The sequence below is a fragment of the Rhea pennata genome, chromosome 1 (assembly GCF_028389875.1).
Source record: "Rhea pennata isolate bPtePen1 chromosome 1, bPtePen1.pri, whole genome shotgun sequence".
NCBI classification, from domain to species: Eukaryota; Metazoa; Chordata; class Aves; order Rheiformes; family Rheidae; genus Rhea; species Rhea pennata.
In genome coordinates this window covers 184,835,032-184,848,321 of record NC_084663.1, presented here as the reverse complement: position 1 = coordinate 184,848,321, position 13,290 = coordinate 184,835,032, and the positions used below count along the sequence as shown (strand labels likewise).

Below are 13,290 nucleotides of genomic sequence, written 5' to 3'. Positions count from 1 at the left end.
AGGGAAATGATTTTTTTTTGGTTCTGTGAAAAGAGACTGCCTTTTGGAATAATGCTTAAATATCACAGAGTATATTGTCATTTGTTTTATGTAAATAAAATCTTAACAAAAAGTGTAAAAGTTTAAGTGACTAACATGGTGACTCATTTTTAGTATGACTTAACACTTCTCACATTCAAACAGTAACAGTGATTATATATGCATACATATAAATTACTCAGGATCTTTAAGAAAAAGGACATTACAGTTTGTATGTACATCAACTGATCTGGAACACAAGTGTGGGTGTATTATTGGCAAAGCTAATAAAGATAAAATGTACTGTGAAGGTATGAAACTGTAAAAAAGATGTATCAGTTGTTATTCTTTTCTACTTAGGTCAGTTCCTGCAGAGGACTGGAAACTAAAGATATTTTTCTAGTCATTTCTCACCTCCACATGATACTTTATTTGGCCCAAAGGAATGCTTCCACATCTCCCAGCCCAAAGCTAAAACTGCCTTTCATTCTAAAACTTTAAAATTACATTTCCAAAAATGACCAGAGGAAGAATGTAATAAAGGAATCAAAAAAGGCTGGTGTAAGAGAGATCTGCCCACCATCAGGTAACACAAGAGAGTTAGAATTGGCAGACCTCAGTGATGTTGGTCTTGAGAGAGAAAGAAGATACCCAGAAAACAAACTACGGGGGGAAAAAGAAACAGATATCATGGAACATTTCCAGTGATAGCAGCCTGCTAGCGAGCAGAAAGACTGCAGAAGGTCTGGACAGAAGGTCTACAGAGATTCTGGGAGTCCCAAGAGACTTGTACTGGCTAAGAGGAAAAGTGAGTACATTAAAAGTTACTTACGTTATATTGATGATTAGCCACAGGTTTATAATTGGTAGTTACAGCTTTGTCCAGCTGCTGTGATAGCCTGACAGGTTTAGAAGATTCTTCTATCTGTAGTCTTCAAAACAGAAATAAAAGAAAATTAATAAAAGTTTCAAACAAGCACACAAACAAAATGAAATCTAGAAGTCTGCAAGTACAAACCAGCCCTTATCAAAGGTCAGCAGCAAACAAATAATACGGCAAAACAAATGCACTTCTCTGAATTAATTTTCCTACTCTATTTCTGCTTGAAAACACCATGGATTATTAGGACACTGTATGTTACAGCAAATATTGAAATACTGAAAAATAGCAATTTGAAGGGAAGAGAAAACTTATCCAAAAACTGCTTTAGAATACAAATTTTATCCCCAAAGCCTGATACCCAGGTGGAACAGAAGCCCTTGTTCTTAAATGAAGACCAAAACCAATCCAAATTAAAAGAAAAAAAAAAAAAAAGATCTCCTAGATTGCTCAGCTGAAGGCTGAAAAAACTCTTAATTTACCTTTATAGACTTTCAGACAACAGGGAACATCAGACTTCATGACTGTCTGATGTACTTTAAGGTTAAAAAAAGAAAAAAAAATCCCTAACCTTTCCTTTGGCATTATAATTCAGCAACAGCATCCAAATACCTGTTTGAAGAGCATATTTTTAAAAAAAACATGAATGCAGAGAACTCCATCCAGGTTCAAAACAATGTGCAATCAAGTCTCAACAGAACAGCTAAAGGTGACGCACAGTCCTACTTTGGAAAGACTATGAGAAGGTCTGAGGTTGAACAAATTTAGCCAAGTTTCTGCCTGTGTAGTTTGGAGGTTACTTATGACGGTTCAGACAGAGCGCTCTGCTTACTTTGGTTTTAGCACTGAGGAATTACTATTTGAAATGCAGGCACAAGAAATCAGGCTTGAGAAAGCAGCAGGAGAGCAACATCCCTTTGGAGAGAAGGTCTTCATGACACATCCCATTAATATTTAGATACAGCTAAATTGTTATCATCAGTGAAGTAATTTTGTTTTCAAAGGTATATTTTATAGGCAGAAGAATCAAATTTCATGAGACACAATGTAAAACTTTTACAGTAATAAATGTAGTAATGTTTGCTGCTTTGAAAAGAAAAATAAGTATGACGTTAATGCAAATAGTAATGACATGTTTACTACTAATGTAAAACACAAATCTGTGATAAATCAGGCATTAAAAAGAGTGGAAATGTTAGACCGCACTGATCTCTTTATTTCAGTAAAAACGTAACATATCCAAAAACCTGTATTTAAATTGAACAACCTAAATAAATCACAACTGAAATAAATGTTAAATTCAGAAGTAAATTCACCAGCTATAGAAACTGGAAATAAAATCAACCCTTCAAAGCTAGCATCTCTGAACAATAGTTGCCAGCAGTTTTTTCTTGTACATAGGTATATATCTGCTTCCTCTTGAATATTTTAAAAGTTGCAATTTGTTTTATACTTTTAACGACGCGTAAACAATCACTGCCCTGTATTTGAAATTTCTAAATCAGGAGAAGGTACGTCAATGCCTTCTTCTGTCTCAATGTAGCCTGTTTTTTCTCAGCTTGAAGGGAAATCGATCTCTGGGTAAATGAGCAGTGAGCTCTTTTTACCACTGCTCGAGCAAATAAAGGTAAAAGTTTTTATCATGAGGGTTTATCTTTTGGTCTTCAATCTAATTAAATAATTTTACAGATTTTATTGATTTTGTTACCAAAGGTCTCCTGAATGCTTAAGTTTTGCAAAGAAGGAAGCACCGGGCATTACAGGAAAGCTAAATCAATATCTTCTTTCCAAGTCTGTGTTTTCCCCCACTTCTTCATTGCTTAATCTTTTTCTCTTTTGGTCTCAATAACATCTTTGTATTTATTTATTTTTATGAAAGCCTCTTTTTTTTTAAATTTTTATTTTTTTTATCATCTCCTCTTACAGTTCTTCCCCCTTTTTCCTACTGTTTTGTCCTGAGGAGTTTTTGAGTCCTCCTTCTTCCCAACTGTATCTGTCTTTCACCTCACTTCTCTCTCACCATTCTCCGTTCAGTAACGGAAGCTGGCGCACATTTCCTGCTCAACCTTGTTGCCGATATTACTCTTAGTCATGAAATGGGGGCTCCTGGAGATGGATTAGACATCTAAATCCACCATGCTCTGAAAGCAAAGGAAAACTGGATACGTGATCTGTCACTAGACCACCAAAATAACCTTCTTCAGACCTTCTGGTAGTCTCCTTTTCCTCTGATTGCTCCCATTCCTTTCTCTTCTGTTTTTCCCTCCTGCCTGTTCCCGACCAGGTAAGGTACCCTTGGGACAGTGGAGGACAGCAGATGGGCTGCTGCACATTCTCAGGGAGCACAACGACACCACGAGCACTACCTCCAAGTGCTAAGCTACAAGCCCTATTTATTTATTTGTAAAGATTTTTTTTATATAACACCTATTCATTAACAGCTTCTAGGTAAGGCTTTAAGTTTCTCTTATGACGTGAACTAACGAGGCCTCATGACCGCTCATCCCGTGGAGACCACAGCCAGAATACTAAAAATAAAGATTAACACCTCAGACTAGTCTCAGAAGGAAGAGCTTTCTAATGTTATGGCAGAGCCTCTCCACCATCTTAATAAATTAGAAATTTGAAGAGGTACAAAATAGAGATCTCTTTAACCTAGAGCCTGTCATGAAATTTGGACCACTGAATGTTAAAGGTCTCTCCCTGTTCTGGCATTTTAAAATCAAAATGCAGGAAATCTCGTTGCCCACTTCAGTGTAATTTCCATAAATTAATCTTTTTTTTTGTATAAAAGAACACCAGCAATTTATTTCTTAATATTTTTTTACTCAACAAGACTTGCTATATATGACACACATCCATTTTTTTTTATTGTAACCTATAAGCTGCTAATTTCCAGAATGGTAGCCAACAAAATGTGTAGGAGAATTAATACATTTAAAAGAGATCTTCAAGGCTGATGATAGTGAAGTTCTCCAGAACACAACATCGAAAGCAAAGAAAAAAACCTGTGCCAAAGGTTTCCAAACTATGATCTATAGACCTCAGTCTTTAGAAAACTGGCTAACAGTACAGTAGTAACTTTTCTTCCTGTTCCTAATTGATAAATTGCCATAGAAAGAACTAAAAATACATCACATCTCTGGCATTACTTTTTAATGCAAGCAATTACAGCAGTTGCCACACGACAATATGGAAATCTAAATGGGAGGCACAGTGGCTCGGGAGGCAAAACTTGCCATTAATATGCATTTATTCTACACGTGCACCTTGCTCCTCTTCTCCCTAATGGCTGCCCTTCTCATTTAAATTTTCTGAAGTTGCCAGATCCACCGGGAGACTGACAGCCCCTGAGACTGCTTTCCTTCCACGGGATCTCCCTGCTGACTAACGGTCACGTAACCGTGTTTGCAGCAGCCTCTACGGTTGGGCTCCCCAGAATGCGCAAATACAAACAAGTAAAGGGCACGGCAAAGGTGGTCCGTACCCCCAAATCAGCAAATTTTTACTGTGTGCATGAAATTTCCTTAGCGCATTACAGGGTAAAAAAAATGAACAGCCTGTATCACTTTACCCTGCTTATTTGTTGCTACCGACACTATTTGCATTGTAAATATGGTGTGGAGTTTCTCAAAAATCTACCGTAATTCTCTCATATTCCAAAAGTGGTATGTCGGGGCAATATAACTGATTTTTTAAACTTGTATAGCTGCTGTTTAAAAAAGCTAACAAAATATATATTAACATATTATACTAGTTACACACTCCAAAATTTACAATAAAAGCCACGCACTTGGCATTGCATCAGCACGTTAGACTGATGCTTTAAAATGACACAGATATAATTACTTTAAAAAGCAATATTACACCAAAATACCATGAAGCTTATATATTAAAAATAAAGATTTTAACAGTTTTTCTTCTCAGAGTGGCTCTGCTGAAACTTAATTGAAACTGTTGGCAGGAATAAAAAAGAAAAAAATCAATAGACATTCTGAGTCACTGCTGACACTGATTTAAAGGAGCAGTGGCTTTTTACTCTATTACTCTTTATAAGGATTTGTATGAGTGTGACGGTTAAAAGCCTTAGTTATGGATCAGAACTATATAGAAGTCTCCAAGGATTTAAATTCTCCACATGAACTCTTGTTGAAACAGCTAGCACTATAGTTCATGCTAATATCGGGCCTGAAAAATATTAACAGAATGCAGACTTTCTCCAAAACTGCTAATAAATTAACAACATGAAGCAGCCACCAGCTTGCACACTGTAGTTTTCTCTTCCACCCCCAAGATCAAATATAGCTCTTCTGCCCTGAAATACAGCAAATAAGCAGCATGGCATCAAATCCACCACAGTCACTCCCCAGCAAAATATAGTTTATACTGCAACCCTGATTTGTCATTGTGATTACAGTTGAAAAGGGGGAAAAATTGGAGTGGGTTAGAAATAATTGTACAGTACTTGTCAATATGCAGCAGACTCATAAGAAGAGACAGATGAAGGCAACATGTACATTCCTATGAAGAGATGCGCACTGGCTTTTAAAGAAACTAATCTTCCAGCAACGAAAAATAAAACCAAGAGCTTGAGACTAGATGATTTCCTCTGATTAATCTATCACAAAACAAGAGTTTCAAAGACTGGAAGCAGGTATTAATCAGAAATGTTGCTAGGCTTGAATTCTTGACCCTTCTGAAGAAACTGTCATAAAGACAGAACTGTAAAGCTTTACTACCTTTTTGTGCTTCGTTTTATTTATATAGGGGCCCCTTTATATATAAAGTCCTTATATAAATATAAGGACTCAGCCTTCTTGATGCAAAAAAGCAAAGGTTGATCTGCCTCTCTCTCTGTGCACCATCATACTTCAAAGACACATCTCACCTGAAAAGAGCAGGTCTGCAGCCCAGAGCTTTGCAGGGGTAGAAACAAAAACTCTCAAGGTCTGCAGAGTTTTTACTGACTCCTCAGAGAAGTTCCCAGCACTGTGCCAGAGGACTGAACGCCAAGGAATAACGCTCTTTCAGTCCCCTACTCAATAGTTTTGCACTTGAACCACACACAGGCTGCATTACATGATGTTTCAGGATACCTGGAGAGAACAACAAAACCTTTTTCTTTGCCTTTATATTTTGCTAAGCTGCCGCCGAGACATGAGAGAGGCCTATTCAACTTCCTTTTCCTGCAAAATCACTTCCAAAACAAGCTATTAAATTAAGTAATATATGTAATGATATAGCTTCACACCTCTCATGTTTATTTGGACCACCACACCTTGCTTCTTTTCTAACTTTTTTGATGAGCAAGAGCATAAATTACATAACAAATGAGGCGATGATCGAGATGAACACTCCCAAGAAATGCTGAAACTTCTCAATTTTTCGTATTTCAGGGATAACTAAGAGAACTCGGTACCTGCTGGCCACATCCCACTAAAGCAACTCTGTGAAACAGCCCAACCACAAACTGCATAGGAAATTACAAGAACGACTTCCAATGAGAAAATGCAGATTAACTAATAATAATCAGGGCAACTGTTGCTGAAGTACAAAGTACTTCATCTATGTTATGAAATGTTAAAACTAGCAACGTGCAAATTAAGCAAGTTTTTTTTGCTGCAGAAGAAAAGTCCGATTATCTCATGTTAAATGGAAGGGGATTAATTGCAGCCCACTTAACGGATGACTAACAGCGTCCTTCTGACACTGAACGTTACGCCAGTACACACACAAAGGCGAAGCAAGTGAATGCACTTCCAGTTATAAGGAATAGAGGTAGGCAGACACAGGTTGAATGGAAATGGTGTGAAATGCATTTGCCAGCATTAAACAACCAAATGTCTCAGATTACTACTATAGAATATGATCTGTAACTAATTTAAGTCCTGAAATCTTGGTATTTCAAGAAAAGTGCTGCAATTACTTTGAGTTCAGGAAACCTATTAGTTTTTTTTTCTTTGAAGTTGGCATCTTGTGTGTGTTGAAGGCTGAGCAATGAATCATTTGAGTATATGGTATGTTCAGATCCAATATAGAGACAAGCACCATAGTCATAACTGAAACTCTAATTTTATCCATTTTTCTCTGATATAATACAAGAGATGAAATGAATGACAATTCAAAAGCAAGGAACAATTTCTGATGCATTTTATTTTCCAGTTTGATAAAATGGGAGTAATTGAATAAAACCACTACTATCCCATTTTTCTCTCCGGGTTTAGTGTTGCAAACTACTAAAAGGGTTTAAATCCTTTTGGGTGGAGAATGTGAAGATAACTAACGCAAAAATAACACTGACTGAAGCATTCTAGGAGTGACACAGTTGAATGATAACATTCCCTGGTGTTATTCACTAAAGTGATGCCCTAGCGCAGTTAACATGAAGAAAATCACAGTATCTGCTTGGCATCATGGATATGTTCAATCTGGATATGTTAAGTTCACACATGTCTAATGGACAGTTCTATAGAAGCGATCTGATGCTAATGGACTCAGGCTCAGGCAGTGACTGACCCATACTGGGGATACTGGTGGAGGTTTGTTACTCAAGGGTGAGCTTGAAAATGAAATGTATTTCAGGGAGATCTTTTATGCAGCGGGACCATTCCCTTTTGTGAAGCAAGGCAGCCACGTGGTAACTCTGTACCTTCCTTGCTCTTCTAGGGGCGATTTGGGTCAATCTAGCATAGTTCCTGAGCAGGATGAAAAGCTCCTTCCACAGTCACCATGCCGTGCCTCTATGGAAAGGCCAATCACAATCAGTCAAACTTATTGCAAAGAAACTAACATTTTCTTATTACAGCTTGCATATATCGGAAGAACAGAGAATTTTTTTCAGTTCTGCAGTTGTTGTAAATGTCAGGATTTTGCAGTCCTTTTCATACTGCAGTCATCATATTCAATCACCTAGTGCCTGAAGGGAAACAAAAACTTCTTCATTGGCTTCTACTGTACTCTCAATTTTTTTTATTATTATTATTAATATGCTCACCACAAATACCTCTGTTCTGTCCAGTTTTCAATCCGACACAAATCCTAACACAAGTGAAGAGATCAAATTCAAAAACAGAGCGAGAAGGAACAATCTTCTCCGAGACCCTAACCAGGGTGCAGGTGCATTAACACAAGCTCTATTATATACAGTACTGGTATACAGAGCAGCTCATCTTAGTTTCTAAGTAGGTAAAATTGCGGGATACAGTTGTAACTATACATGAGTAGTTACATTTATGGCTCATTTGCATGACAAAAAAATTCTAAAACTCGGTTTAAAAAAGATCTGAAAGTACTTTTGTATTGTCTGGTGCATGCAAGCTACCTTAAGCAGGCACATGAGATAAGGATTTGGGCTGACATATTCTGAAAAAAAATAGGAAGGGTAAACAGAAGGTTGAAAAGTCCTAGTTGCCTTTGGATTTATGTTCAGTTAAGGTTTCCATGTAGGAAGGATCCATCTAACTAAACGGAGACCTTTACCTCTGAATCATCCTACATGTTCTTTACAGCAATCTGTACAACACACGCAGATGTCTGTATCTTAAACATGGCTAGGAATGAATACACAGTGAAATAGCTTCCCTGCCTGGAAGCATCAGGTAACTCACAAGACTATTACTAATACTACAGAGGGTAAAGACTTGAGATCTAGGAAAAATGAGTCATTAGCCACCTAAGTAGGACAGAAGTAGTACAGTCCGTTAATTTTAACATGAAGATTACTCTCTTGGATTAAAAACAGATACATTCCTTTAGAAAGAATCACATACCATTTTAACTATGTACATACACATGCACCCATATTTTGGCTGTTCCTATAAAAAGAAAGGAAAAGATCCTTCAGGAAACAATTATACAGTAGCACTTTTTCCTCTTTTATGCTACTAGATAATTTAAAAGATAAGCTAGAGAAGGAATTAATTGACTGAATTGCTATGGTGAAGAGTTAAGACTTCTTGAAAATGTACAAACGATATCAAATAACGCAAAGACAGTTTTAAGAAGTGCATTTTTAAGGCAGGAGAGTAAGAAATACCAAATCTTATCTCCTCTACTGCTAGCTGAAGACTGTTTCTTGCTTTACAGCTGTATGTTAGCAGATCTCTCTCACTAAAAGGGAAGTTTATTTTAAAGCTTCAGCAAACAAAACAGTACCAATCAATTAACCAAGAAATAAAACACATAATACATGGTTTTGACCAATGCTGAAATGCTGCTGACAAAATTCAGACCGCTAAGGAAAGACAGTGTGGGTTGAGTCCCTGATAGAAAGGGTTAAACCGTGCCGGTGCAGAGCACTAGAGTTTTGATCTAGGCAACAAGTTACGCATGTGCCCACAACAGGTTGACAACGACTCGAACGGGAAAGTGGCACAAGCCATCTTTAAAGCCGAGCACCGTGTTACCTGCACCTGACCCAATCTGAACACCTTCCTGAACATGACCCAGTCTGGCATCCTGGTCTCAGCCAGACTTCAGGGACTGTCAAACAAATGTTTTAGTAGGGTGCTACAGCTCAGCGCAGATGGCTGGGAAGAGTGGGCACACAGCTGAAGTAAGCTTAGATGAAAGCCTGTGATCTGAGCAGCTCTTGCTCTTTTCTTCTACGAGGTTGATGGGCAACCACGGTGAGGACTTGTCTCCAGCAAACATGAAAGGGCTGCTCTTCGCCGTGGCTCTGTGCTACGTGATGTTGGCCTTCCCAGCTAAGGTGAGCCAAGGAGACTTTCTCTGGGGTCACTGGACAAGGTCCTGTATTTTAGGTCCGTCTCGGTTACTCTGCTGTGTCCACTCTCCCACCAGTCTGCCCGGGGTGAAGTGAGTGTGCCTGTTCTCAGCAGCCTGCGGGACTGAGCTATAAATCATTTCCTGTTTAAGAAAAACTTCAACTTGAATAGTTTCTTTGATAACGTAAACCAATTAGTTCCAATATTATGCCTGACTAGATAAGAGGGAAGAAAAAAATCTGTCTTCCTAACATAAAAAACAAGACAGAATAGATCTTTAAAAATGAAGTTACTTCAGTATTTACATATTTTAAGGACAGAAATGACTATTACAGTCATCAAATGATAATCTAAATTTTCCTCCTATGTAGCACTGACTGAAGAGTATTCAGCAATACTTCAAGCTCAGAATTTCAATTTTATTGTGCTATGATGTCATTTATAGAAAAATATCCTGTCATGTTTCAAGAAAACAGAAATGAAGAATCATGGTAAGACCATGCCTTTCTTACTGTACTTTTTTAAAGATACAACCTCCCTCTCACTTCAGTTTTCAAAGATGTAGTCTCCTTTCCTGCTTCCATTTTCCTTAGTCTCCAGATCGCTTTTTACCAAATTCACCTTTCTGCTTGTTAGATATATTTCAAACGACTTAGATTTTAGAAGAGGAATTTTAAATCCTCAACCACTAAATACTTCTAAAATGAAAACAAAAAATTTCAGTCTCAAAGTCATAAAATCTGTATTTTCTTGCCACAAGTAATCTGCGGTGCTTGCTGTTACTTTGAAAACAAGGGTGCAAATAAGAGGGACTGGTAAGTCTAGCCAACAAAAAGCAAAAATTTCCTGTCAGTGCCTGCAGATCTAGAAATTACGTAACATTTTACTATGGGTAACAAGAAAGCAGAACTTTTGGAAGAAGTGTCCTTGACAGGAAAGCCTCATCTTCACCAAACACCGAAAAGCCTAGGCCCTGAAGTCTTGGTAAAAAGGCGGATGACTTACAAGCTCAGCCAATTCGCTCTGCAGTTCTTTTGATGAAATCGCTCACATGGCTAAAGACAAGCTGGAAAGAAAGAGGCAGGCTGCTGGCGACACGTCCCAAAATGGAAATTAAATCCGCAGGATTTTTGCTAGCTCTCCTCAGTGTCTCAAGCTGAACCTCCCTTCCTCTTCAAGCGGTACCGACTCTCTCTCAAAACCTCGTTAGGGAGTTAGAGCTGCCGGCACCGTGCCTCTGGCTACGCGCTGCCAACTCTACGTCTCCACTTTGCAGCTACCTCCCGGCACCCCTGGTAGCTCTGCAAACAGCAACAGCAGCTGCCTCCCTTGCGGCTCTTCCAGTTGAAATTTACTGTAAACAATTTAACAGATTGTGGCAATCTGGGAAACACTTGGAATACCTCCCCGGAAAACCTCGCTGGCTCAGACTCTCAAGGTTTTCCTCAGCTTCCTCGCTCCTCAGCCTGGAGACCCGAAATACCGGGGAGCGGCAGGCCCTTCTGAGGACCTCCACCTCCTTCCATTACAATCAGCGTGGAAGCAACCAGCAGAGGCTGCCGCGAAGGCCGTGGAAACGCGACTGCTTCCACGCAGCACTGCGCAGGCACATGTGTTAACGTGCCACTGACCGCGTACTGTCGCTCTAGCTCAAAAGCTCCTCTCGGGCGCTCCAGCCACCGCTCGGCAGCTTAGCCACACGCTCGCGCTAAACCGCTGACCTAACCCACCCGACACTCTCGCCGGCAAGCTAAGAGAACCGGCTCGCTGTTGAGCGAACTCCGAATTCCTACTTCATACAAACCAAATTAGCGTCAGGTTAGAGAGAAAAGCCGTGTAGGCTCAGCAGCGTCAGAAATCCCACGCTGTAAACACCAGAGCAGACACGCAAAGGCAAGGCAGCCCGTCCCTCTCCCTAGTCCGTGTGAGAGAGCAGTCGTGCTTATCCTCCAGCTGGACAGCTTAGCCGTTTCTCCCGCTAGCTGAGGAAACGAAGAAGCGGAGCAGAGCGAGTCGCAGAGCCGGCGGAAGGATGCATCTGTCCAAGCAGAAAACACCTTTTTCTTTTTTTCTTCTATGTTTGATCATCGTTCTTTCAGCCAGCTCTATTCCCTTTGCCAACTGTGCAGCGCTCAACAGCTGTGCAGTGTTTGTTCAAGTAGTTTACCCGTATTTTATCTCCTCTTATTTTGCAAAACAAGAGGTTTCCCAGCGCAGCCCTCCCCCAGCACAACACACGGCCGCGCACCGCAGCCTGAAATTCGCCGCCGCGACCCTGACGAGCCGCGGGTCCGGAGGGGACCGTGCTGCCACGAGCGGAGAGCGGCCAGAGGCAGGGAACGGCGCCTGCTCCCGAGCCCAAGGGCTGCGTCCCCGCGGCCCGCAGGCGATGCCACCGGCTCCAGGCACCCTCACCCAGGCCTGCTCTCCGAACAGCTGCTGCAAGGGGAAAAACTTAGCTCTGTGCTCATTTTCTTTAAAAGTTGGCTTCGCTTTGGTGCATCACCTCCGGGGCTTAAGGTGCTAGTCACAGGCGTACGGTCATTAGCCGCTGATACGAGCCCTCGCTCAGTATTTTGACAACAGCTTCAGGATTTGTATGCGGTGACTCAGGACTTCGCTTCAAGCTTCGCTACAATCTTGAACAAACAATTCTTCCTCGCAGATGTCAAAAAAAAGAAAAGAAACCTTTCCAATACGTTCTTCAGTTAAACACACGCTGATGACCAGAAGGCAGAGCGAAGAGGTGGCTACATTTTGAAGCAACCGAGCCCAGAAGTATAAGATTTCTTCTTGAATTTTAAAAATGTCTTTTTAAAACTAACCAGGCCTTTGCTTTAGAAAACAAAACCACAACTTTGGTAGCTCAGAATATGCTCTGAATGTTCCCAGGAGAGCTTATTTGTTAAAAAATAAACTCAGCCCCATGCACCTCTGAGTCCTGCTACATTAGCAGTCTCCTCTTAATTAGAGATTTCCAGAAGAGTGTCTGCAACTTGCAGACAGGCTAAAACTCATCCAGGCTTTGTGAAGCACTATTTATTCCATTATTAAATAATCCTCCCCCCCCAAAAAAATGATTAGAGATTCATCTGACATGACAAATTCCAAAACCAGTTAATGGCTGAAGCACAAATGTTGTCTAACTTCCCTATTAGGAAGCTGTGTAATTGGGTTCGCCATAAGATCTGTGTGAAAGCTGTCTCCATGCCCATGTCATTCTGTTAAGCAAGTCCTCCATAGAAACAAGGCTTCAAAGAAGCTTCAGGACAAATCTGACATTCAGTTATCTGAACATGAAATATAATATACTGCAGAACTTATTTTTGAGAAAAATTAGAATAAAATTAAAATTTTCCAAAAACTTCTACAAGTTTTAATTTAATACGTGCATATGTATCAAATACCAGTGTAAAAGAGCAACTTTTACAAGACAAACAAGAGAAACTCTAATAAATTTATAAATGTATGAAGAGAGTCTTGGAATTAGAGATTCTGAGAGTTGCAAATCTTTAAAAAACATTGCTGTGGCAAATCTTGTGTATTGAACAATACACTAACTACTGTCTGTATTTACTGTTGTAGTAGTAAACACCGGCCAGCTCACAAAGATATGAATTGCTGATTACGCGTGCTCTTGCAAATGGCATACACTGTATGCTTGCT

The 13,290-nt window shown here is 39.8% G+C and overlaps 1 protein-coding gene across 1 annotated transcript in view; it reads right to left on the bottom strand.

Annotated features, from left to right (window-relative positions):
• Positions 1–13,290, bottom strand: part of GTF2F2 (general transcription factor IIF subunit 2) — a 97,076-nt gene that overhangs the window by 16,038 nt on the left and 67,748 nt on the right. The window contains exon 7 of the mRNA XM_062576331.1: positions 851–950. Coding sequence (XP_062432315.1) covers positions 851–950 — 100 coding nt within the window. The remainder of the gene's footprint in view (positions 1–850; positions 951–13,290) is intronic.